At 36.4% G+C, this 25,955-nt stretch overlaps 1 protein-coding gene and 1 pseudogene across 5 annotated transcripts in view; both read left to right on the top strand.

Moving 5' to 3' along the window:
* The window catches only part of ZNF106 (zinc finger protein 106), a 68,897-nt gene continuing 42,942 nt past the window's right edge, over positions 1-25,955 (top strand). For 4 of the 5 annotated variants that reach the window (XM_036923727.2, XM_036923726.2, XM_036923724.2 and 1 more), the window contains exons 1-4: positions 1-147; positions 15,616-15,701; positions 19,372-19,433; positions 24,436-24,636. In XM_036923727.2, the coding sequence (XP_036779622.2) occupies positions 15,618-15,701; positions 19,372-19,433; positions 24,436-24,636 (347 nt within the window). In that variant the 5' untranslated portion in view covers positions 1-147; positions 15,616-15,617. The remainder of the gene's footprint in view (positions 148-15,615; positions 15,702-19,371; positions 19,434-24,435; positions 24,637-25,955) is intronic. The other variant, XM_036923728.2, reaches the window with a different exon arrangement.
* LOC118931410 (ferritin light chain-like) lies at positions 13,937-15,574 on the top strand (annotated as a pseudogene).

The following is a 25,955-nucleotide window of genomic DNA, read 5'->3' as shown; positions in this document are numbered from 1 at the left end:
GTGTGCGCCTGCGCGCTGGCGGCGGCAGTGCCCGGCGGGGCGGGGGTCCGGAGCGGGCCGCCGGACCCAAAACTGAGGGGGGCCGTAGGGGAGCCCCCTCGCCGGGGCCTCGGAGGCCTGATGGAGTAAGAGGGGTCGGCTGCGAGTGTGAGTATCGAGGCGCCAGGCTGCGTTAAGGCGTACCGGAGCCCGGCGGTCCTGGGGTCTGCCCCTTAGGGAGGTTTGGGGCTGCAGATGCGCCCGGGTCTCTTCCTACAGGCTGCGGCGCAGGGGCAACCCGGTAATCCCCTCTCCGAGAGCCGGCCCGGGTTTACGAGCAGGCGGCGCTTCTGGGTGCTGGGTACAGATTGTCGCGGGGGCGTTCCGGCTCTGCTCCCAGCCCCAGCAGGAAACGTGGCTGCAGAGCTTTGACCTTTTGGGGAGGCCGCTGACCTCCTCGGCCCCAGGAGCCGCACGGAGCCTATAGACCCAAAGGACTACGGGTCACAGGCCAGGGACACCTTTCGGCCTGTTGAGACTAACCAGTTCTGTTTGTTTTTTCCTCCTTGGGTCTTTTTTCCCCGTGGGAGGCATCTTAATATAGCCACTAATTATGGAGGGTTTACTATGTGTCAATTTAATATTTAGTCCGAATCTTGATGCATAATTATGGAGAGGAAGTGCTTTGCACCCCACTCCCCTTTCAGTGTGCTCAGTTTAATTATATTTGAGAGTCAAATTAAACCATCTCTTCGGGAAGTTTGAGACTTGGATGGCATCTAGCAATTTGGGACTGCCGTCGTAGTTAAAAGGAAATTCTCCTCTTAGCAAATGAGTGCTTTATCCACCATTATGATTTGAGTCGAATTTCCTCAATCCAGAGTAACTTTTGAGCACATATTAAAAGCCTAATGCTGTTCTGAACTCCATGGGAAATCTTAAAATTTATTTTAAACCCTGTTTTCAAGTTTGGTTGTGAATGAAACATTTGAAAATATTAAAGTTCAGCTAGGTTTTGTTTAGCACCTACTACATAATGTGCCAAATACGCTCAGGTCTGTCACAAAAAAGATACTGTAATGGAAGGTTTCTTTTGGAGCACACTTCAGATGAGGTTGCTGAGAGTTTGATGGTAATTCTCTACAGTCAGCTAGGGGATGTAGTGAAATTCACATACCATGCCAGTCATCATTTTCCTGTTATGCCAAGTTAGATACTCTAAGCACTTATGTTGAGAAGCAACTACATTACGACTGTAGTCTCTAGAGTTAACTATTGAGTCTATGAAATGGTAGGAGTATTTAATTGAAAATACTAGATGGTTTTTGTTGAGAACTTTAAGATGATTTGTTGGAGGTGGAGAATGGGCAAAATAGGTGAAGGGGGTTAAGAGTTTCAGACTTCCAATCATAAAATAAATTGGTGGGATGAAAAGTACAGCCTGGGGAATATAGTCAGTAATATTGTAGTAACATTGTATCATGACAAATGGTAACTAAACTTACTCTGATGAGCATTTCATAATGTTATAATTGTCAAATCACTGTGTTGTACACCTGAAACTTATGTAATACTGTATGTCAACTATACTTCATTTTAAAAACATGACTTGGAAGGAGGTAGAGGGTTTGAAAGATTGTGATCAGGTTAGTTCAGAACGTATTGCTTTGATTAAAAGGAAGAATTTTAAAAAGGAAAAACTGAATGGTGATTATTGTACATCTAGGTTACAACACATGTAGTCCAAAGGCAAGGATTAGTGGTAGATGCCAGCCAACTTGGTTCTGGGATCAAGTATGGCTCCACAAGAAGTATACATACTGTGTATTTTGTAATTGGAATATCCTAATGGGAAGTTTAGGAGTAATTTGTGAATAAAAGCATATGGACAGACAAGTTACCTAAGAATACCTAATCGCACATTCAGCATGCTAAATCTCTAATTGAAATCTTAAAGTCAATTGGGTTTTTTCCTCCTTTTTAATTTTTAATCTGAAAGAGACTATCAAGAAATGAGAGTTCCTAAGTGTTTTTCAGTAGAGGACTGGTTAAATAAATGATGCATCTCTTAGAAAGAATGAGCCAGCCGTGTACATGCTAATACTGAGTGATCTCCAAGATAAATTAAGTGGGGAAAAAAGAGTGCAAAAAAGGGTGTGCAGTTTGCAGTCATCTGTGGTTTTTAAAAGTGCATTTTTATGTCCAGAATATCTTTGGAAGAATATGTAAGAAACTGGTAACTGTGACTGGAGGTGGAGGTAGCTGGAAACAGAAGTGTGAGAAGAATAATATATATGCTTTTTTATTTTATCTTTTATTATGAAAACTTTTAAACATTCAAAATAGAGACACTATTATATTGAACCACTGTAAATCGATCACTCAGATTTTAACATCTGTATTTTGCTGTATTTGCTTTTATTCCTGACAGTTCACCCCTAAATACTTTAATATGTATCTCTAATAAAAACATCTTCCTGCATAAACCAATATTATAGTCAAACTTAACAGTAATTGTTCTGTATTATCTAATACCCAATCTCCCATCAAAGTCTCCCTTTAAAAAAAAAACTCTTTTAGATCCAACGTCCAAAGTCTATTTGACTGTTAAATCTCTTGAAATCTTTTTAAATCTGGAAGTTACCATTTTTCTCTCTTTGTTTCTTTCTCTCTTTTTTTTTTCATCATGACTTGTTGATGAGACCTGGTCAGTTATGTGGATTTATAAATCTGATTGATTCCTAGTGACATAGTGGAAGGATAGAAGTAAATATTTTATTGGATTCAGGTTAAATAATTTGAAGACGATATCATAGGCCATGATACATATTCTAGTTTTCCCCTTATTGGTGATGCTGAATTTGATAAGTGAGTTCAGGTGGTGAGTCCAAGTCCTCCATTGTAAAATTGTATTTCTCCTCTTGAAACCAGCTAGAAGCCTTTTTTGTACCTTTAAAATTTAGAAACTAATGTTACCAATTCAAAATATAAATACCTTGACAGAGACAAAGCTCACTGCAAGAAATTCCTTTTTCTTTTTCTTAAAACTGACCCTGTTAACCAACTGGTGGTAGTCTCATTTTATAGAAGGGGAATTTGAAGATCAGAGAAATTAGTATTTACTCAAGGTAATAGACCTACTAAATATTTTTGTCTAATTCCAAGGTCATGCTTTTCCCACCACATTTTGAAACTATAACCCGGTATATGTAAAACTGCTTTTTACTCCTAGTAGTTATGCTACTTGTCCCTTCTTTGTATATTTATGGACTGGAGATTACACTTCCTGGAGTATCAATAAACCAGGCTAGATCTGTGTAATGTGATAACCTTGTAGTGAGCCATTCTGAAGGTTCAAAATATGTGAAAGTCAAACCTCTTACTGATTTCTAGAATTTTCAAAAAGTTATGTACATTGAACCGTTATGCTGACTTGGTTCTTGGGCCTAAAATCGTCTAGGTTTAAAAAATAAGTTAAAAATTTTTTTAATTTTCAAAAACAGTGTATTTGTATTTACTTAAATTTTCGTAAAGTACAAAAGGATATACAGTGAAAAGTAAACCCCTGAGCCCCCAAGCCCTCAGTTCTTTTCCCACAGACAATGTCTGTTACCAGTTTCTTGGTTTTCCTGTCAGAAATTCTCTACCTGTGTATTATGTCATTAAGGTAAATTCTGACATTCACTTATAGAAGTGTCTTAGTAGTATAAGCCAAAATAATGCTGTTGAAGGTTATACTCCAATTTTTATTATGTTTATATTCCAAACATTTTGCCAATTTGTATTCATTCGTTCAACAAATACTGAATACTTATTCTCTACTAGATGGTGTGCCAGGTCAGGAAGTAAAATGATGAACAAGACAGACAGGCATTCCGATGGAGCTTGCTCTCTACTAGGAGAGGTAGTCATTAAGGAAGTAATTCTGCTAATAACTAAGTATAGCAAAGATTTAGTACCTGCTTTGTGCAAATCACTTTGTATCGATTTTCTAATTTATTCCTCTATGATATTGATACTGATACTGTTTTATAAATGTGGAAACTGAAGCACAGGAAGATTAAATTACTCAAGATCACACAGTTAGTAAGTGACAGATCTAGGTTTCAAACACCAGAAGTCTGGCTACAAAGATCTTGCTCTCTTCCTTTACCTTAATGTAGTGGTTTTCAGTGAATTTGGATCATCTTCCAGAGAGGTTTGGAAATCTGTAGGGGTATTTTTTGGTTGCAGAGTATTTGGGACGTTGATACTGATTTTAGTGGCTGGAGATGAGGGGTGCCAGACATCCTGCAATGTAAGGGACATCTCTGTACAGTAGAATTTAGTTCCTCATCTTACATCACTTTTAGCTGTCCCAGAGGATGTTCACATAGGTAAAAAAATCTGTTCATGATTATCTGAGCCTATAACTGAATTTGTTTTATATATAAAGACAGAGGTTTTCTTAAATACAGCATAGTTTCACGTAAATGACGAAATTGTGTTTTCTTTATTTAACAAAGTATATGAAGACTTACATCACTTAATGTGTTTTTTCCAAGCATTTATATGTTGAAGTACATATTATTTTATGATAAATTAGGTTTCTTATTATAGTTAGCACATTGCATTGATGTTTAAGTTTTACATGTGTAAGTTACAGTAGCTCAGAATTTCATTTCAGGAAAGATGAGGTATTACAAAATCTAGTAAAAAGATATAAAATCACTAAAGAAAAAAATTGTGCGGTGACAGTTATGGAATGGAAGGTGGCTGATGAGCACACTGGAGATTGTTATAATAATCCCTCATTTATGTTTGAATGAAAATTTCCATAATGTTCTAGAGAAAAAAGAGAGTATTCAGTCTGATATGATTGAGAGCTGCTGCTCTACCGTCAGCCTCAGAAATAGTGAAGTTGTGATAAGTTGTGTAAAGAAGGAACAGGATTTTAGGAGAGTAATGTGTGATTAGGGAATATGACCTAGTTTGGGAGATCAGGGAGTGCTTCTGACAGGCCAGGCAACTGACATTTGGACTGAGATTTGAAGGACGAATAGTTCAATGAGATGGAAAAAATAAGAGCATTCCAGGGAAAGGGACCAGCATGCAAAAAAGCCCTGTGGGAGGAGCATGGTAGGTGGGAAGAACTGAAAATACCATTTTATTGGGTGCACGGAGATGTAGGGTAAAACTAGTTCAAACCTACGTAGTACACATTAGCAAATGTACTTGATAGCCCCACCTGCTTATTGCCTGGAGCCATTCAGTCAGGCTGAAGGCTCCCAAAAGTGCAAGCATAGGAGTCCAGTTCTCTCCTGCAGATAACAACTATTAAAATAATCTGGAAAGAAATACATGAAACAACTAAAGTCACTGGGTAATTAACAAAAGTAAGCAGATTCTGGAAGGGAATTGACACCTGAGGAACAGAACTACATGGGGTGATTTCTCATTTCATGGCCCTAGTCTGTGCGGGTAAGGTGGTTAAAATTCTGATAATAAACTTTCAGTTTCTGTGGCCTGAAGAACCAAAAAATAACGTTTAAGGCAGCCACAGCTCTTGGAAAGTGAGAGGAGAATCCTGGGGAAAGGTAAGGAGGAGAAGCATCAAACTCTGTGGACTAACTCTACCCAAACCTTGGCAGACTGTTGAACCATCCATGTGTGGAGCAGACTCCCAAGAGGCCCAGATAAGGGTAAAAGAACTGGATTGACTTCATCTGCCTAAGAAATAACAGTTGGCTGTTTGAGTTAGTTAATTTATGTACCTAAAAACAAAAATAAATAAAAATAAAAATCATCCTTCAGAGGAATATAAAGGAATCCAGAGCCTCCATAATATAATGTTTACAATATCCATGATATTGCAAAACTACTCATTCAAAGAATCAGGAAAATATAACCTGTTCTCAAGTTAAAAGACAAACTACAGAGACTGACCTAAAATACCCAAATGTTGGAGTTAGCAGTAAATGGTTTTAAACTTTTGTAACTATGTATTAGTAAAGGAAAGGAAAATGATGCAAAGGAAAATACGCTTATAAGAATGAGTATGAAATTAAGAAATAACCAAATGGAAATTCTAAAAATAAGAAATATGATATCAGAAATAAACTGGATGGACTAAATAACAAAATAAAGATGACCAAGGAAAGAATCCTTGAAATTAAAGGTCCATAGAAATTATCCAATATGAGGAACAGAAAAGTAGGAAGAAAAAAGGAGCAGACCTCCAGAGGCCTGGGTGCAATATAAAAAAATCCAACACACGTAATTGGAGTCCCAGAAGGAGAGGAAAGGAATAGGGCCGAAAAAAATACTTGAAAATCACAATGACTGAAAATTTCCCAAATTTAGTGAAAGACATAAATTGACAGATTAAATAAGCTTGGCAACCCCATGAAGCATAAACACAAAACCATGCAAACCATGAGTTTAAAAATGAAGAAAACCATGACTGGGACTTCATAGTCAAACTGCCACAAGCCAAAAATAAAAGGAAAACTAGAAAGCAGCCCACGAAAACGACATGTTACATACAGGGGAGTAATCATGTAATCAGAGATAATAGAGAATCTTTAACATGCTGATAGAAAAATACAACAACCCAGAATTCCACATGCAGTAAAATAGCCTTCAAGAATGAAAGCGAAATAAAAATATTGTCAGGTAAAAGAAAACCAAGAGAATTCATTGCTAGCAAATCTGTACAAAGAAATACTACGGGAAGTTTCAGGCTTAAGGGAAATGATATCAGGTGGAAATGTGATTCTTCCTAAGGGAATGAAAAGCATCAGATCTGTAAATACCTGGATAAATATAAAATATTTTTTCCTTTTAATTTCATAAAACTACATATGACTTAAGCTTTTTAGTTTTTAAAAAGCAGCATCTTGTAGCATTCATCACATATTGTAGATATAAAACATATACCATAAAACATGGAATGGAGGTGGGGGTGAACGGACCTACATGGTTATAAGGTTTCTACATATTCTCTGAAGTGGCACATTGTTAACAGTACAGAGTAAAATGGTGAGGACGTATATAATTACAAAGGCAACCATGTGGAAAAAAATGATACAAAGAAGTGTTGCTATAAAGCTAGTAGAAAAAGTATAATACAAAAGAAGACAAAAACAGGGTACAGCTGAATAAAAAAGTAGGAAATTAAAAAAATAAAAATTTATTATTATAGGTCTTATATGAATAAGACCTAATTCAACCTTATATCAATAATTTTGTTTAATGGAATAAACACTGATTTAATGCATAAAGAGATTGGCTTAAAGTAAATGGATCAGAAAAGATATACCTTTCAAACAATAACATAAGGCTGGAGTTAGCTATATTCATATCATAAAACAGACTTCAAGTGAAGTGCATTGCAAAATTAAGGGGGTCATTTCATAATGACAAAAGGTTCAACTTTTCAGGAAGGCATAATCATAAATTTTGTATCTATGTGCCTAATATCAGAGCTTCAAAATACATCAAGCAAAAAATGATAAAATTAAAGGAAGAAATAGAAAACACTTAGATTTTAACATTCTTGTCAACAATTGACAGATGAATCAGTATAGATGATCTCCATCCAGCAGCTACAGAATATACTCCTCCCTTCCCCCCCAACCAAATGTACATACAGACCAGATGCTGGGCTGTAAATCAAATCTCAATAAATTTGAAAAGATTGAAATAATAAGACTATGTTCTTTGATTATAATGGAATAAAAATAGAAACCAAGATGTCAAAAAACCCACAAATATTTGGAAGCTCAATGAAAGGTCTAAATTTATGAGTCAAAGGAGAAATCACAAGAGAAATTAGGAAGTATTTTGAATTGGGTGATGAAAATACATCAAAATTTGTCAGGAAACTGTCATAGCCAAAAGGAGTCCAAGGAGACATGGTGACTGATGCAATGTGATACACTAGTTGAGATACTAAAATTATCTGGAAGAAAAAAAGAATACTAGGTAAAAAAAAAGAAAGGAAATGAATATGTACTTAAGTTAATGTGTCAGTATTGTGACAAATTATACTAGTGTAAGATGTAAACTGGGATGGAGTATATGAGTACTATTTTTGCAACTTTTCTATAAATCTAAAACTATTCTAAAATAAATAGTTAATTAAGAAGTTCCAAAAAATCTTGTAGGGTGCAGCTAATGCAGTACTTAGAGGGAAGTTTATAACTTTAAACAGCTATTTTAGAAAAGAAGGGTCCAAAAGACAATGAACTAAAGTCCTACCTTAAGAAGCTAGTAAACAAAGAACAAAATGAATAGATAGAAGGTAAAAATAGTAGAAGTAGACAGAAGGAAAGTGATAATAAAGACAAAAGAAGAAATCAATGAAATAGACAAAGACAAACAACATGCAAAATCACAAAGCCAGAAACTGGTATTTTGAAAAGATCAACGATATTGATAAACCTGTAGATAGACCAGTAACGAAAAACAGAACAAATTACTAGTATCAGGAATGAAGGATTTATCACTACAGATCTTACAGGATAATAAAGGGATATGGTAAACAACTTTATGCCAACAAATTTGACAACATAAATGGACAGTTTCTTGAAAAATACTAGCGTACTAAAACTGTGACAAGGTGAAGCAAAACCTGAATAAGCTTCTACTAAAGAAAGGGAATTAATTTAAAAACTCTCCCATAAAGAAAAGTCAGGGCCACAATGGTTTCACTGATGAATCTTACCAAGTACTTAAAGAAGAAGTCAATCTTATATAAACTTTCAGAAAACAGGCAAAGGGGAAACACTTCCAAACTCGTTTCACTAGGTCATTGTAACCCTAAAAACCAAAAATGGACAAAGACACTACAGATTTAAAAGAAAATTCAAAATAGTGTGCCGTATAAACATAGACCCAAAAAATTCTAGGCAAAATAGTAACAAATCATAATACATTATGAATAAATAACCAAGGACAGATAGGTAGGTATCTGATAAAGCCAGTATAGTAAAATGTTACTGATAGAATTTAGGTGGTCAGTATAGGGGTATATAGGAAGCTGAATGTAAGATATTCATTATAAAGTTCTTCCAGCATTTTTGTGTCTGCAATTACCCAAAATACAATATAGGGAGAAAAATCAAGGGAATATTTCCAGATTTGCATGTAAAGAGATTATTTCTGCTGTAGTATGAGGAATTAAGGAAGTGTAAGATTACCTGAGAGTAATTTGAGATGAGCTGCTGAGACCACTTAAGAGGACATTATATAGATATTTTTAGGTTGGCATTTATAGGTAGTTGGAAATACAGATATTTCCAGGTAAATTTGAGCCCTGGGAAAATTTCCAAACTGTTGGAATGCTGAACTTTTGAACAGAAGCAAATTTTGTATAAGCATATTTTTTACTACGTGCTTGCTGAGAGGTTTGGATATATTACTGCCACATGTACATATGCATGTGAGCTTTTAGTAAGCATTAGATTTTTGACATGTACATGAGTATGTTGAAGGCTTTTGCATGTTCCACTACTTTAGCAGCACATATATTCCTCCCTAAAATCTAATAAAATCTAATAAAATAAAAAACTTTTTCAGAGACTCAAATGATTTTTAAAATATAGAACAAAGGCATTTAGAATACTATTAACATCAATTTTACTGCTACAGTAAATGCTTTATTATATTACACCATTATTGTGGTATAGTCAACCATGAACTTAAAAGATTCTATAAAAAAGAAATAATGAAGATGATTGCTGTAATAGTCATAATTGTATAAAGTGGTTGAAGATTGTTGAACATACTGCTAGCAGTAAGGTGCATGGAAAACAAAGCCTTTTGAGAATGTTGGGTAGTTATCAAGGCTATCTTACCAGCTTGCAGTGAATTGTAATTCATGTCACAGAATTTTAAGTTACTATGTGGATACTGGGTTGCTTGGAAATACATGTAACTGAAGTGTTGAATACAGGAGTGTAAACTTTTTAAATTGCTAAATAAATTCAACAAGCTACCCAGTTGTACTTGTAAAACAGTGTTTGTACAAACTATCTTTGGGCTTATGACTTACTTTGTTATATGGCAGTAACGTTTCCTAGTATTTCTTTACCTTGTTAGGGTTGGTGTGTTATACTAATGTCTTCCTCAGTCATTTTTTCCTCACCACTTTTTCCCTAAAGCATCCCCAGTACATAATGCTTGTTAAGTTCCAGAATTGCCTTAGGAATTGGAACCTGACAGTAGTTTTGATTTTGAGTTAAGCATTCAGACTGTGGTCTCCTCTGCCCATTTTCTGGCCTGGTGATGGGCAGTGATGGGCAGTGTGAACACCTTCATTTGTGGGCGGCTGGACTTTTAATGCCTTTCTGAGTCACAGCCTTAACTTTCAGTCTGTTTTAGCCATATCCTTACTAATAAAGAGTGGTTGATACATACTAATGCTAAGTGTTATGTTAGGGCAGATAATATAAAAAGTAGGAATGCTGGTAAGTAAAATGCTTATAAGCTTATGCCCAGTCAAAGATATTGGATGCAAGAAACCTCCAGTCACTTGAGTTGGGAAACAGGAGTGAGACAGAACTTAAACTCAGCAAGTACAACAGCTACTCAGAATAAGCCTTTGAAAGTTGCAGGTATAGGTTGATGTGCCCAAAAATACTTCCTGACCTCTGTTGTCAACTTACTAAAACTTCTTTAGTTAGGAGCCTTGAAACTTTCTGGGGAGACTCACTCAGCAAAACAAGGACCTCCCAGAAGTGCCACTCATATTTTTGCTGCACAACCTTCAGGGCAACCTAGAGGGTAGGGGCAAAAATTAGTTCTGTCACTGAACACTGTCTCTCTCTTACCCAGTCTTGCTCACCAAAAATCCAGTACTTTCCTGTCAGAGTTAAGGTGGAGGCACAGAAAGTTAGTTACCTGTGGAATTCAGAAAGGGATTCTAGTCTGAGAACTACTACTCCCACCCAAACGAAACAGTAATTATTAAGCTTTTTTCCTTCAGTGTTTTACAGTGTATTGTCATATCAATCTGAGTTGGCTTTAATTATATCAGAGGTCAAATATCTTAAGTACTGGGTTGATTGTAATGAATGTTATGAGGCGTATAAAAACACAGATCCCTTCCTCCTGGTAACGTCAGGCAGACCTGTAATATTTTGACATTGACGTTTGAGGTGGATTACAGTGTAATGAGATAGACAGTGGTCACTTGGAAGGCTGTCTTGCTGTTGCTGACCAATTTAAGTCACTTTGGAATGACTACCATTGTGTAAGGATGGTATATATCCTAGAGCCTAGGGAAGTGCAAAATGCAGTCTCTGGCGATTCTAATGCAGTAGTTCTACTCTACCTGCACAACTGTATTTCTTATTAATAAGCTACATGGGTGATTCTGAAGTACTGCTTAGGTTTAGAACTTTTTTATATATTGGAGGCAGGAAACATTAGTGAATGGAGCAGTTGGGTGAAAGGAGAATGCATGTAAAGTCTTGCAAGTTTATTACACTGAAGAATGGATGAAAATGAAACATCTGTCAGGACTTGGAAACTAAATATATGAGAATCTGAAAGAAGAGAATATGGTTTTGCCTACAAGAATGGTAATTGTACTGACAGAATAGTCATTAGGATATTAAGAAAGGGTATTGTAGGATTCTAAAGGCTGTTATGAATAAGACATATTTTTTATAATTATTTGGAGAAAATCTGAAAGATTTCATAATGGGCATATTTAAGTGATGTGGGGGAACTGTAAGGTGGTTAAAGCAAGGATGGCAGTAGTTGATTGTTATTTACATTACTTGTATAATATAACCTCTCAAGCACTTTTGAGATCCCAGAGTTGGATTTTCTATTTCCTCAACTTCTAATTCTTTTTAAGACCTTTAAAGAGAGCAGTGGTTTCCATCTAGAAGGGTATGGGCCAATTATCAGTGTTTCAGAAAGCTTAATGGAAATCATATATTTTACCCAGTTTAAGGATGTACAAAATAAAGTTCCTTTGTTTTTGGCTGTAATCAAATGACCCCAAAGTTTAAATACTAGGTCCTTATTGACTAAGTAATTTGCTAGTAGTTACACTTTTTGGTTTTTTACAAAAGTGAAAATGAATTTACAGTACATGCAGATCAGAATCATGGAGCTGGTGGAAGGAAAAAATAAAAAGAGAGAGTCTTTGGTTGGAAGGTTGATAAGAGAATATTTTTATCATATGCCTTATTTCTTTATCCATTTACTAGGAGTTACTGTCTTTGGCTTTCTTAAATAGAAACACAGCTTGTATTTTATTGCTTAGTTCTCAGTTGAGTAAATATAGAAAAACTCCACAATAATTGCTGTTGCCTGTACCAGAAAGTCACACTTTTTCATTGACTTTATTGCTTTTAAGTTTTTTGTCCCTGTTTTGCTTTGATGGTTAAAAACTTGAAGTAGTATTAAAATTTCTGGGCATACCTTCTTTACCACTGTTTCCCCAACTCTTAACAGTGTTTGGTGCTTAGTAAATGCTTGTTGAGTGAAATAAAACACTGCATGTAATAGTAATTAGAGTTGAAGTAAATGTTAAGATATAAGGGAATTAAAAGAATAATTATGCTTTGACTCTCAGCACCAGAGTTGATTTATTTAATTTTGAGATTTGGGAGATACTTGCAATACTGGAAGCATCAATGATACTGTTACCCTATCCATTTTTAGCTTTATTAGCTAGTTGACATTCAGTTTTCTCAAATGTCTAAAACTTTAACCTTGCATCTTATTTTGGTGTTTTGTACTTTGGTACTGAATAAAATTATTTCAGACATTCAGTAATGGTATAAAGCGCATTGCAGTAGCAAAGAAACTGCTGAGTGACCGAGAGTGGAGAACCTTTGGCCTCTGTCTCATTGGTCCCTCCACGCTGTTGTCTGGAAGTTATAGATTAAATTAGGGTATCTTATAGCTTCATTACCTCACAATTTTAAGTCCCCTAAGGAATGAACCTAGGTGGGAAAAAAGATTACAGCCTGGTATTGTATGTGTGGACAGAAAAACGGTGCTGTTTGGGAGTGGACTTAAATTCTCGTGTAGGGCATCCTTGCCAGGACACAAGGGAAAATTATGGATTGTAAAATAGAAAACTTGGTGCTCTTAATCCAAATCCCAGTATTTACCCAGCTCTTTGGTAACCTAAGATAGTTCTGTTTGGAATAGCTCAACAGATACTTATGGAGTGCCTACAGTATGCCAGACATTGTTCTAGGTGCTAGACCTATACTAGTAAACAAGATATAAAAGTCCCTGTTCTCATGGAACTTTATTTTTATTTGAGGGAAATAGAAAATAAATATATCCTATGTCAGGTAGTAAAAGGTGGTTGTTTCGGATACCTCCTGCTAATTAGCAAAACACCCCAAAATTTCCTGGCCTAAAATAGCTATTTTATTGTTTATTATAGTTCTGTGGGTTGAAAAGGGCTCATTTGTATGATTCTTTAACTGGTCTCACTAGGGTCCCTCGGGGGCAGCGGGGCCTGGAAAACCTGGCATGGTTCACTCTCCCAGCATGGCTGTCAGTTGGTGCTGGCTGTCGTTTGGGTGCTCAGCTGAAGCCTCAGTTCTTTCCCCTTGGCTTCTTCTTGGGGCTTGGGCTTCTCACAGCATGTAGCTGGGTTCTGACAGGGAGTGTTCCAAGTGTGCAAAGGCAGAAGCTGCAGATTTTTTGAAGGCCCAGCCTCAGAAATTGCATTGCCACTTCCATCACATTTTATTGGTCAAAATACGTCACAGGGAAGGGAAAATAGATTCCACTTTTTGTTGTATGGTGGCAACAAGACCACGTAGATAACGTGGTCATGGTCATCTATGGCAATGACCTACTACGGTGCTATTAAAAAATTAGGCTGTGCCTCTTCAAGAGAGGCTCTGAGACCCTGCACTTCTCCTCGACCAACTCAGAGCTAAGTGGCCCACAGCCTCCAGAGCCATATTTTCAAGGTCAAAATAGAAGCCCACAGTTCTACCTTTTGCTTCAGCAGTGTTTGGATGGAACAGATCCAGGGATGCCCGTTCTTTCAGCCTCCCACCTCCTTTCAGCTTCTTTTCCAGTTGCAGCCTTCATCTTCTCAGCCATCCTCTGCCTCTGGGCCCAGCCAGTACTGTTCTTTGAGCTTTGCTTCTTACTGGCCCATCATCCATGAGCTCCCAAATTCATCAGGATTATTCCACCAAGGTGGAGGGCTCTGTCAGCTGCCTGGTCATCCTGCATCTGCAGGCCCTCTATACCTACTTCTCTGTGGGCTTCTGTTTTGACCTTGACAATATGGCTCTAGAGGCTGTGGGCCACTTAGCTCTGAGTTGGTCAAGGAGAAGTGCAGGGTCTCAGAGCCTCTCTTGAAGATGCAAAATCAGCATGGTGGCCTTGCCCTCTTTCAGGATGAGCAGAAGCCATCCCAAGATGACTGAGGTAAAACCCTGGACACCATGAAAGCGTGCATGGTCCTGGAGAAGAACCTGAACGAGGCCCTTTTGTATATGCATTCCCTGGGATCTGCCTGCATAGACACCCATTTCTGTGACTTCCTGGAGAGCCACTTCCTAGACGAGGAGGTGAAATTCATCAAGAAGATGGGAAACCACCCGACTAGCCCTCACAGGCCGACTGGCCCCCAAGCTGAGCAAATATCTCTTTGAAAGACCCATCCTCAAGCTGACTGGGAGCCTCCAGAGCCCAGTGGTCTTTGAGGGGCCCTTCTGACATTCCCCTGGTGTCAGGGCTTCTGTGGCAGACTCTCCCAGCAGCCCCTAAGCAGCTTTTTAACTGCCCTGAAGTTCTCTCTCAAGCCATGGGCCAAATGGAAGCAATAAAGCTTTTTTGCAGCAAAAACGTAATAATAATTAAATTTAAAAATCAAGCAGGTTAATAGGGGCATAGAGGAGATGGAGAATAGAAAGTACAGTATTCTATAATAGGTCAAGGCCTCCCTGGTGAGACAGCATTGCAGATACCTGATGGAAATGAGAGAGTGAACCATGGGAACCAAAAAAAGTTAAGAATGCTGCAGAGAGAGAGAACAGGAAATACAGAAGTCCTAGGGTGGGAGAAACCGTGGTGTGATCAAGGAACAGCGAGGAGGGCAGTGTGACTGGGATGGTGTGATGGAGGGTGGTTAAGGTGTGAGTGGTCAGAGAGAGAAACATCTGTGGCCCATAGCTTAGGATTTTGGATTCTCCAAGTTAGATGGGAATCCATTGGCAGATTATGAGCAGAAGAGTTAACTGATTTGACTTAAATTTTAAAAGAATCCTGCTCTGATAATCTTTGGCTACTGTTTTGAAACTGAACTATAAAAGGACATGGGTGGTAATAGGGAGTCAAGTCATAGGCTAGTGCCATGTGAGGTAATAGATGTGCTAAGTAGTAAGGAGTTGGATTTTGGATATATTTCAAGTTGGGACTGATAGGATTTACTGGTGAGGGTGGATATGAGGTGAGAGAGATCAAGGATGACTCCCAAAGTTTTTGCTCTAGGTAGGAAAATTGGAATCCGCATTTACAAAGATAAGAAAACTGGAGGAGGACTAGGGCGAAGTTGAAGGAGATGCAAGACTTGTAATTTTAGCTGTTAAATAAGATGAATCTAAGAAGACATCTGGGGAAAAAAGATGACTAAATGTTACTTCCTCATTGCAGGTATGACGTTGAATGCTTCAGATCTGATCACTATGGTACGAGAACGAAAATGCATATTGTGCCACATTGTGTACAGCTCAAAAAAGGTAATGAATAGAAGAGGGAGAATCTCAGGCTTTATTACTGATCATCTTTTCAGAGACATCATACAGAATATTTATAGATGGCTAAAAGCTTTTAACACCTTCTTATTTATCGCTCATTCCACTGGTTTCTATTTATTACTGCCTCATCAAGCCAGTAACTATATTACTAAACCTCTAGCTAGAATTTGAGGATACCCAAAAGTAGATAATATAGGAAAATTCAATGTGTAACCAGTTATAGAGAAAACACTTGAAGATTCAGTTTATTTGAGGTTATACTTTTTGCTGATTAGCTAAGGACCCAGTGTTTACTATGTTGCATGCGTTCTCTTTCTGCCTGTGCTTGTGAGAAATGCGGCACAACTGAAATGGTATTAACAATATCCTAGATGTCCACAAGGTGGGGATATTGCTCAAAGAAAAACACAAGAACTAAAAGAACTTACCTGTGCTTTGGCAAAATTGACTGCAATTTGTCTTAGTTTTTGCTTTTTCTTGCCTTTATCCTTTGCTTTCAAAGTAGTGTTCCTAGCTTAAATACTGTGGACTTTTTTTCTCTATGCTTTTAAGGTGTTCTTGATTGTCATTGGGAATCAGAACTGAGAAGATTGTCATGAGGTGGGTTAGCCAGGGAAGTCTGAGTGAACCTTGAAAGATGTTTGAGAGTTTAAGATGGCTTAAAAGAAATAGAGAAGAGATACTGTAGGTCACAGAACAACATATACAAAAGTACAGAGCTGGAATGGAATATAACAGTTCTAGGAGTTGGTAAGAAGGCTCATCTGATTAAAACAGTTTCACCTTGAGAATAGTGGAACCGCATTTAGTTTGTAATTTAAGTGAAGACAGTTGACAGTGTTGAGTGCCAGACTGAGGAGGGGTTTGATTATGATTCATCCAGTAAGCTGGGGTGAAAATTTTTTTCCTCTTTAGTGTTAGTGATGGAAAAATCAATTGAGATTTTAAAATCATGTTTAACAATATACCTGCTGCCTCTTACAAAAGTAAAAGAACTGCTCTTTTAGTTTAAAAAAGTTAGGCCAGGGTTTGTACAAATTTTCATCAATAAAAATTCTTTATGGTGTGAGATGGACAGTAGACACTCAGGTGTGGTGTCAGACTTTCATGGAGTAGCCACCCTATCTTGTGCTGTCTCATAGTTTTTGTCATCTTAATTCTTTTAAGCTTCTTCTACTGTTGAAAACATGTTTTCATCGCTTTATCCTTTTCCATGGATTAGAATGACCGTTTAATCAAGGGCAAGGATTATCTTCTCCTCCCCTAAGGGAAGCCAACTAAGGTTGTTAAGCAAGGGAACGGCATAATTTAAGTGTTGAGGTTAATACAGTCTAAAAAATTAGTAGAATGGGTTCATTGAAAGACATAACTCTGATATTTATTTTTAGATAGACGGTGAACAACTTACATTGAAGCGGTGCTTCCCGCTAGTTTCCCAAACTAATCTAATCCTGATTTCTCCAAACATACTGTGAGGAGAAAAGGATCTAGGGTGATTAAGTATGGGAAGAAACTGTATAGTACATCTCTGTGTATCCTGATGCTCATTAACTTAATGAAAGACTGAGAAGCCCTGTAGTTAAAAAATAATTTAAAAATTTTTTTGTATTATTCAGTGTGTTCAACCACCAAATCTTTTTTTTTTTTTTCTATTCTCTTCCTCCTTTTAAAAACACAATGACAAATGTATAGGAAACTACACTGAAGTGTAGTAACTGAGCGGGTATACCCTGGGGGCTGTTTAATCCTATGCTGATGCATCTTTTCCCAGTTATTTTGAAAGCTCAATTGCCTACTGTTTGCATTCATTCCTTAGGGTAGGATAAGAGAGAATTTCACATGTAAATTTAGGAAAAGATTTGTGAAGTGTTTTAGACAATCAAACATCATGTTAAAACTAGTTTTGAATGATAATGTTTTTATAACTGAAATAGAATATAAAATTGGTTTTTTATATCAGAGAATAACCCATTTCAGTGAATACTGTTTTAGTCCAGAATGGTTTTATTGTAAGAAACAGAGCTCACTTAAATTTAGCTCAATAAAAGGGGATTTGGCATATGTAAATCTAATCCATGATAAAATTAAATAATAGGAAACATGGAGATTTGAGCAGGTGTTGTGTATTGTTTATGGATTATTCTCATTTTATATTATGTCACTAATTCAACTCAGTTTTCCACACTGCAAGTGTTCATTCTAGTTAGTGGCCAATCAGTTGTAGCTAGAAGGAGTCACATGTAAAGCTACCCCTCCAAATGAAGCATTTGTAGAAATAGGAAAGAAACAGTTATCTTCAGTAAAATTGCCATTTAAAGAAAGTGTTGTGAATCATAACCCTGTTTGTCACACAGTTGTAGTCGATAAAGTAAGACTAGGTAGTTAGTTTGTTGTGTTCTTTTTGACAAATGAACTGTATGTAATGAAAAAATCTCAATGCACCAAGTGCTTACAATGTGACATGGTGTTCAAAACATTAGCTTTAGTTCAGATCTGCCAGGGTTTGAGTCCTAGCTTGACCACCTGGTTATCTCTGACTCTGAGAGGGCAAGACTGAATATTTTCACACTTACTCCTTCAATGTCTAGCTCTGTACTTGGCACATAAGACTTGATAAATATTTGAATAAGTAAGTTTGCTTTTCTGCATTCCTTGTGTCCTCATGACGTTAATAATATTTCCTCAGCAGCGTTTTGCAGTTCAAGTGAGAAAATGTTTGGGACACCAGCACAGGGAACAGTTAATAGTAATACTCAACAGTTATAGTAGGCCTTTTATTATATGTGTAAACAGCCATTCTCTAATTATGGCATGCTGGGTGTATACACTTTGGTGTGACAAAGGGACAGACATTTACAGCTTTTTTATTTTTTTGAGGTGTGTGTGCATGTGCACACAAGTTTTAAAGTGGAAGCTCTTCCCACAGATTTAATTTTCTTCCCATTAAAGGTGCGAAGAAGGAGAGAACCTAGTAAATTTTTTAACTTTTCATTAAAACTGAACAAATCATTTGGGGGGTAGGGGCATGGGCAGTGATGATGAAGGCATGATTGAGCGGCTGTGTTCAAAGCAGTTTTTAAAAACTTTCTGATCAGCCATAAAGAATTTCTGTTATGTTCTTTACTTCTATCTAGAACTGTTACATCTATCTGTTCATTCAACAGTACTGATGACTGTATGTCAGGCCCTAGCCGACAGAGAGAGTTATAACTTAACTCTTGAGAAACTCAATTGACTAGGGAAAGACTATGGAGAAAAGTAGCCAAGTAGTTGAGAAGTTACATGATTTCAGAGACTTTTTATAATAAAATAAACTATTAAATTCCTTATATTGGGATAAAATTTAACCCACAGAGTTTATTCTTAAATCTGTGACTTCCTAAAGATAACATACTTTCTAACCTTTTAGGAGAGCCCCTTAAATAGGTCTTTCTTAACAGTTCCTTTATTTAAAAATGAAATACATAAAAAACACAGCTAAAGAATCATTTAATAAGAAACTGATTTCAATATTGAATTGAGAAGAGTAACCGCAACAAACACTTTTGACACAAGGAACTTGAGCTCCAACTGTTGATTGAATAGGACCAAAGGAACATTGGTTTCCCAAAGCAGTCCCCCTTTGTTTAATCTGCTTTCTTTAATTTTGAAGGAGATGGACAAACACATGCGGAGCATGTTGCATCACAGGGAACTTGAGAACCTGAAGGGCAGGTATGGGAACGGCTATCTTCCATAAACTTGTGAATGGGGACGGAGAGGGGAGGGGATCTGAGTGCTGATGGTGCCTGTCAGTGTATTTTATAGTAATCCTTCATACATGAATATTGTCTTATAGCATAAAACTGTTTTTAGAATTAATAACAAGTATAGTAGATTTTTTTTTGGCATTCAACAAGGATAAATCTTTGTGCATCTCAAATACGTAGAGTTCACAGGAGCTCCAGCAACTAGATTACAATAAAGGTGGGTTGGGATGAGCTGGTTCTCTAATTAGTAAACTTTCTCATTTCTACATACCAGCCTTACAACTGGGATATTTTATATCATTGCCTCAGAATTGTTACAAATTACTGCATGCCATAAACCTCTAGTGTTTCTGGAATAGTCTGAGAAGTCCAAAGTCTGTCAAATAGTACTGAATCTCATTAGTGTAAATAAAAGTACAAACTTTGAGTATTTAAGAATGCTATTTTGTGATGTAAAGCTTGAGATGTTTAAGGAAGGAAAATCTAATAAGTAGCACCTTTAAAAAATTAAAAGATAGCATGTGAAGATTGCATGTCTTTTTTTTTTCCATCATGGTCCCTTTTTTGATGTTTTTGACTTGTGTGAGCTTGGAGTTTAGAGACAGTATGGAACAGAGAAACATTGGGAAACTGGGAAATATTCATTCTATCTTCCATGAAGTATAGTTACAAGCTTTGATCAAGATGTCAGCCTACATCATTTGAAAATATTTGTATTTTAAGTAATACAGGGTTAGATTGTGTGAGCAAACTAATATGTCACTAAATTTTCAGCATCTGTTTAACAGATTAGTGGAATTTTTCCATGGTCTCAGCACCTTAGTGTGGGATGGTTAGATCTTGGCGGCAGTACAAAAGAGGCTCTCACTCAGATTTAGTGTAGTGAGCCCTTATCATAATATTGCAAATGTCTATAATCTTTAACTCATTATCATTGGAAACCTATGAAGTATAGTTAACCTTTGATTATCTACATTTGGTTATCTTAGTTACTTTATCCCATTTCCAACAGAATTCCTTATGGAATTCACCTTTTTCTGGGCCGTTTACCTCCTACCTGACTGCATTATAAAATCCAACAAAATAAATGAGGTCAGTAATCTTGTCATTAGGAAAGAAGCCCATTTTATTCTAAGACTAATGCCTTATTTATTCAAAAATCACTAATCTACTACTTAAAAACATTTTGATTTAAGATTCATGTTCATAATCAATACAGAATCATAAAAAGTAAAAAGTAGAGTCCTCTCAGCTCCTCCCAAATCCTCCTCCCCTCTTAGAGGAAAGTCAATAATTTGGTGTATATCATACCCAAACATCTTTCTGTTTGTATACATAGATTTATATTTCTATATACACACATATTTTGTTTTATTAACATAACTGGAGGTTTTGTCTACTATTCTCAGTTATTTGGAGCATAGTCAAATAATCAAAGAGAAAGCAGTAGAAACCTCTGAGTTGACAGCATAAATGTCAGCTTTAACACCCAAACTCATTTTATTTAAGGGAGAGCAAATTTGGTACTTATTTGCTCATATTTTAGATAAAATGCTAATGAGTTTTATATAGTTCCCTGGTCTATAACAAATTATAAGGGAGAAGGCAAGCAGGTTGCAAGGAAAACAGCAGACAAAACTATTAAAAAAAAAATTTCAGAAATCATATACCTAACATTTGCTGAGGTGACAAACTGTCTTCACTAGTTTGTACCATAGGGACAAATAGTTATCAGTTATTATTCTTTCTCCTTCCTTCCTTCCATCAGTTTGTGATTATCTGCCCTGAATTTCATGTGTAATTACTGGCAATGTTACAGCCTTCTGTTTCACTTTATATTTGTGTAACTGTAATTTTTGGTTGACAATTGTGAACATCTGGAACATTTCCATATTTTTTCCTATTATGTGTTCAGATGTGTGGGCCTCTTAAGTAGTTCCTACAGATAAATACTATTAAAAAGTCACAGACCTTTATTTATCAACCAGCTGTTGTGGTATAGTTAGAGCAGGCTTAATAAAGAAAAGCTTATGGATAGAATATCTTAAGGCTTGGCCTTTCACACATGAGAGGAAATTGTGTGGTAACAGGATGAGGCTAATTCGGGCCCTCCTTTAAAACACCCTGAGGAAACTTTCCATCTTTCAGGAAGTAAAGAGGTATGTTTTTCCAACAATTACTTTGCATAATTACATAAAGTAGTATTTTAACTGGTTATGACAAAGAATTGGAAGACAACATCATTAAAATATTATTTATTTTGTTGTCAACTTTTCCAAACATGGTTTCCCAAATACCATGTGGGAAGCATGAGTGCATATTGTGTGTAGAATAGGTAATATGCTTGCCTCCAGACACAGACATACTTGAATTTTGAAGAGATGTGGTTGACCTACCCTGTTCTTTCCCTAGTAAATGTGCATTCTCTCTTTTCTTATTTTGAGGTTTCTTGTAAAGCTTATCTTTTTTTTTTAGCTAGATTTCATTTATTAGAAAAAATATTAAATCCCTCTTTTTTGATAAATCATTCTTACTGTTAACTTTTATGTTGCACTTACTGTGTGTACCCTTCTGGGCAGGATCTTTTAAGGTGTTTTTCTGTCAAATAACTTTGGAACTATAGTTAATATTCTTTGTTGCAAGGAAAGGAGAAATGTTTTAAAAATCTGTGTTTGAGTGTTTGTTACATATCCAACATATACTTGTGCTTTGGGGATTGCAAAGTATGTGGGTTTGTGATTATGGATGTTTATTTTTAACACAGGCAAATACTGTCTGCTTTACACTACATTCCTTAATATTTTAAAAAGCCAGTGTGGCCTTCCAGTTATGTCTGTAAAGATAGAGGGATTTAGATGGTTTTGACATGAGAAAAATTCACTGCATTTTAGAAGTTAAGGCAAAATCAGGGATTTTGTTGAAGAATACCTTTTATAATCATGTCCCTAGTGCTGCAATATACAGTTTAGCATTCTATAAGTTTTTAGGTAGAAAAGTGGACTAAAACATTTTCCATTATTTTAGAGAGTTTAAAGCCCCCAAAAGATTTCCTAACCAGAAAATTCAGTTGTTTCAAATTTTTATTATGTGAATTATGTATTTTAGGTTACTTAAGATTCAGATTTTTGTGGTACTGTCCATTGTGGAGAGATTTAAGTTTATTTATTAACATCTTTCTGAGTTCCTGTGAGAGTAGGCTTGTTTTCTGTTAAAAGGTTATATTCACTTTGAGCTCCCACAATTTTAATTGCTGGAGAGAAGAGTGTGGATATCCCTGGTCAATGGGAGAAAGTTGAGGATTATTTTTCTTTAAGTATGTAAATACAGTAAGTACAGTGGAACACTCTCAGTGAAAATAATGTATTTAAGTTCTTTGAGGACTAGAAGGAATTAGAATATTGATATTCAGGATAATCAGGTAATAGTATTTTAAGAGAACCTGATCGGAACTCATTAAAATTAACCTTAACATCAAAGACTATGTTACATCAAGAGCATTTGAGATTATGAGTCAAAAAAAGGTAAAAAACTTAATGAATTTTCCCCATTTTTCTGAGTGTTCTCCATAATTCTTACAAAGTAAGAAACTGTGTTTTGTTTTGTTTTAATTTACTGGGAATCATTTGTTTATACTTTGTCACCCTAGACAACTGTAACCATATATTTACTATTGTGCCTGGAATTTGGTAGTTGCTCAATAAATTTTTTTTGGAATGAATGTTCAGATCTGCAAGCGAAACCTAGTAAATGAAGTTGCATGGTTTTGAGGGTCTCTTCTGGTTAGGTGATATGAATTTTGCTTTGGTTTGATAGATGTATATAAGGGGAAGATGGAACTGTGTGTGTGTGTGTGTGTCAGTCTGTCTGTCTTATCAAAGATGGCATGCCTTTTTGTGTTGACTTTTTTTTAATAGGTTGGCCTAGGAAGTGCAAAAACTGGTATAAACCAAGACAAACAATACAGAGTTAAGCCAATCTGGATCATGAAACGGTTACTCCTGTTCATTCATCAAATCTGTGGTCATGGTGTTCAGATGATTCTCATCAGTGGCTGCATAGACAGCTGAACTGAACAGGGGATTTCAGGAAGCAAAAAAAGCAGTTAAATTATTCATCTACTATAGCTCTGGATGTTGATTCAAGACTTTGGCTTCTTAAATTAGCCAAGTATGAGATTTACCATTAAGTGTATTAAGTAAAAGAAAAAAAGTCTGCCCAGTTTTCTCAGCTAAGAACCTGGCTTTGCTTCTCTCTCAACTGTAACATTTTCTGAAACTTGAGAAAAACCATTTGCCTAGCACAGCTGTTAACTTCCTACAACTGAAATGCTTTCCATTCCCTTTAAAATAAGCCCTTCTGAAGCAGAATGTAGATCACATGTATCATCTAGACCAAAAAAGTTTGTTGAGATGACTCCTATCATTTGCCCTGGGAACCAGAATCTTCACATTCCGGGCAGAGCTCCAAGTGTTCCAATTTAGTTACCCGGTTGGGATTGGCTATGCCACCTACTCTTTTCTCCACCCCTTAACTTTCACTGGGAGAAAGCTCTGGAGCCAGAGGTTAAATGTAAGCACTGTCACCAGGCTTGCTGAGTGCAGCCGGCACCATGGGTGAGCTCCAGAGCAGCTTCTCTTTGCTCTGAGCCCCCTGCCCTGCCTCCCCTTTCACCACGTTTCCTCTGGCAAGATTTTAAGTACAGCAATTAAGAAGATTTTCTCCTCCTAAACTACGTTATTCTGAAGTGTACTACCTCTTGATTGCTGGAAAAGAATCTTAAATTCATTTCAAAAGTAATTTATGAACAAATTCATTAAAAGTGATGAAAGGAGCATTTAAATTGATCAGTACTAATTCTTCACTGTGCGGAAGTGTGCAGTGTCTTTCAGAGGAAACTGTAACAGGTCTGGGGAGAGTGCCATGCCAGTGGGGAGAATTGAATGTCCCTCATCTCCCTCTTTCCCTAGGGACAGTAGTCATGAGTGCCGAGTATGCGGGGTCACAGAAGTGGGGCTTTCTGCATATGCAAAGCACATTTCTGGCCAGTTGCACAAAGATAATGTTGATGCCCAGGAAAGAGAAGATGATGGAAAGGGAGAAGAAGAGGAAGAAGATTATTTTGACAAGGAACTTGTTCAGTTAATAAAACAAAGGAAAGAACAAAGTCGGTGAGTAATGAATTTGATTTTTTGAAAAAGGTTATCTGAAACAGAACGTAGTAGAGAATACATTTGCCACTTCCATACTTTTCAGCCTGTAGCTTTCAAGTTTATCTTAGTTACAGAATTTAGCTTAAAATTTCTATCTTGCATAAAAGGTCAGTGGAATCCTTTCTCAAACTATGGTACTATCTGCTTTAAAAAAAAAACAAGCAGTATTGTCCCTACACAAAAGCTAGCTATAGCTTCTGCATATCTGAAATTTTTGCCATGTTGATAACTATGTTTAGGATTGTTCTTATTTGTTCCAGATTTTTTTGGACTACAATAAATTGCTTTTATTTGGTATCCAAATTTTCTAGTAGAAAAGTACTAGTGTACAAATTTCATTTGAATAAATTATATAGTATTTCTTATTGCATCCCTTAGGAAAAAATGTTTTGCCTGATATGAATATGGCACTTCTACCAAATTTGATTTATCACTTTATTACTTTGTGCTTCAGTAAATACTTATTAAATACATTTATATTTTCAGTTTGACAGTGTAACAATCATTTGAGCAATGTAAGTTTTCCAGCTTGTACTACATAATTGCATATCTACATAATTCACTTATTAGGGCTTTTGTATTTTTACCTCACTGATTTCTGATGTAAAGAGTTTAACTAATGAAGCAGATATGAGTAAAAGAGAGAGAGAACCAGTTATGAGGTGGGGTAGTTTTTCAAGTCCTAGGACATACTGAGAAACACTTCAAATTCTAAAATAATATTTTAAAGACCATAACATTTAAAATTTTAAAGTTACACCCAGTCTGCACTTCAGTCTTAGACGTTTAGCATAAAAGGGAAGTTGTTTTTTTACTGTATATGCTAAAAGTTTTTGAACAAGTCCTTGAAGGAGACTTTATTACTCTTAAAGTGTCAACAGAAACATGGTTCTTAAATCCATTCAGTTGCTTAGTCCTTCAAATGACATTCTAACTACTTTGAGTAGAGCTGTAGTTTATTCTCGGTTAGGGTGTTGGAGCCTCTAAGAGACTAACTTCTGTTTTTTTCTTACACTTGTGCCATTATTAGCTATCTATAAATGATTAAACATTAAGTCAGAGAGTATAAGAGCTTCTCAGTAAATTAGACATTCATATTGCAGTGAGTATCTTTTGAGCATTCAAATATGCCTCTTTGGTGACCTGTTTATCAAGTCATCTACTTATTTCCTCATGAGGTGTTTTTTGTTTTTTCTTTCATAAGGTTTTTAATCTAGGTGGTTCTTTCTGGGCTGTGGCTTTAGCTGCATGCTGTTGTCCCCTCGATCTAGCCAATT

This window comes from Manis pentadactyla, chromosome 11, assembly GCF_030020395.1.
Source record: "Manis pentadactyla isolate mManPen7 chromosome 11, mManPen7.hap1, whole genome shotgun sequence".
Taxonomy (NCBI): Eukaryota; Metazoa; Chordata; class Mammalia; order Pholidota; family Manidae; genus Manis; species Manis pentadactyla.
The sequence above is the reverse complement of the archived record's forward strand: the minus strand, read 5'-3'. Positions and strand labels throughout refer to the sequence as shown.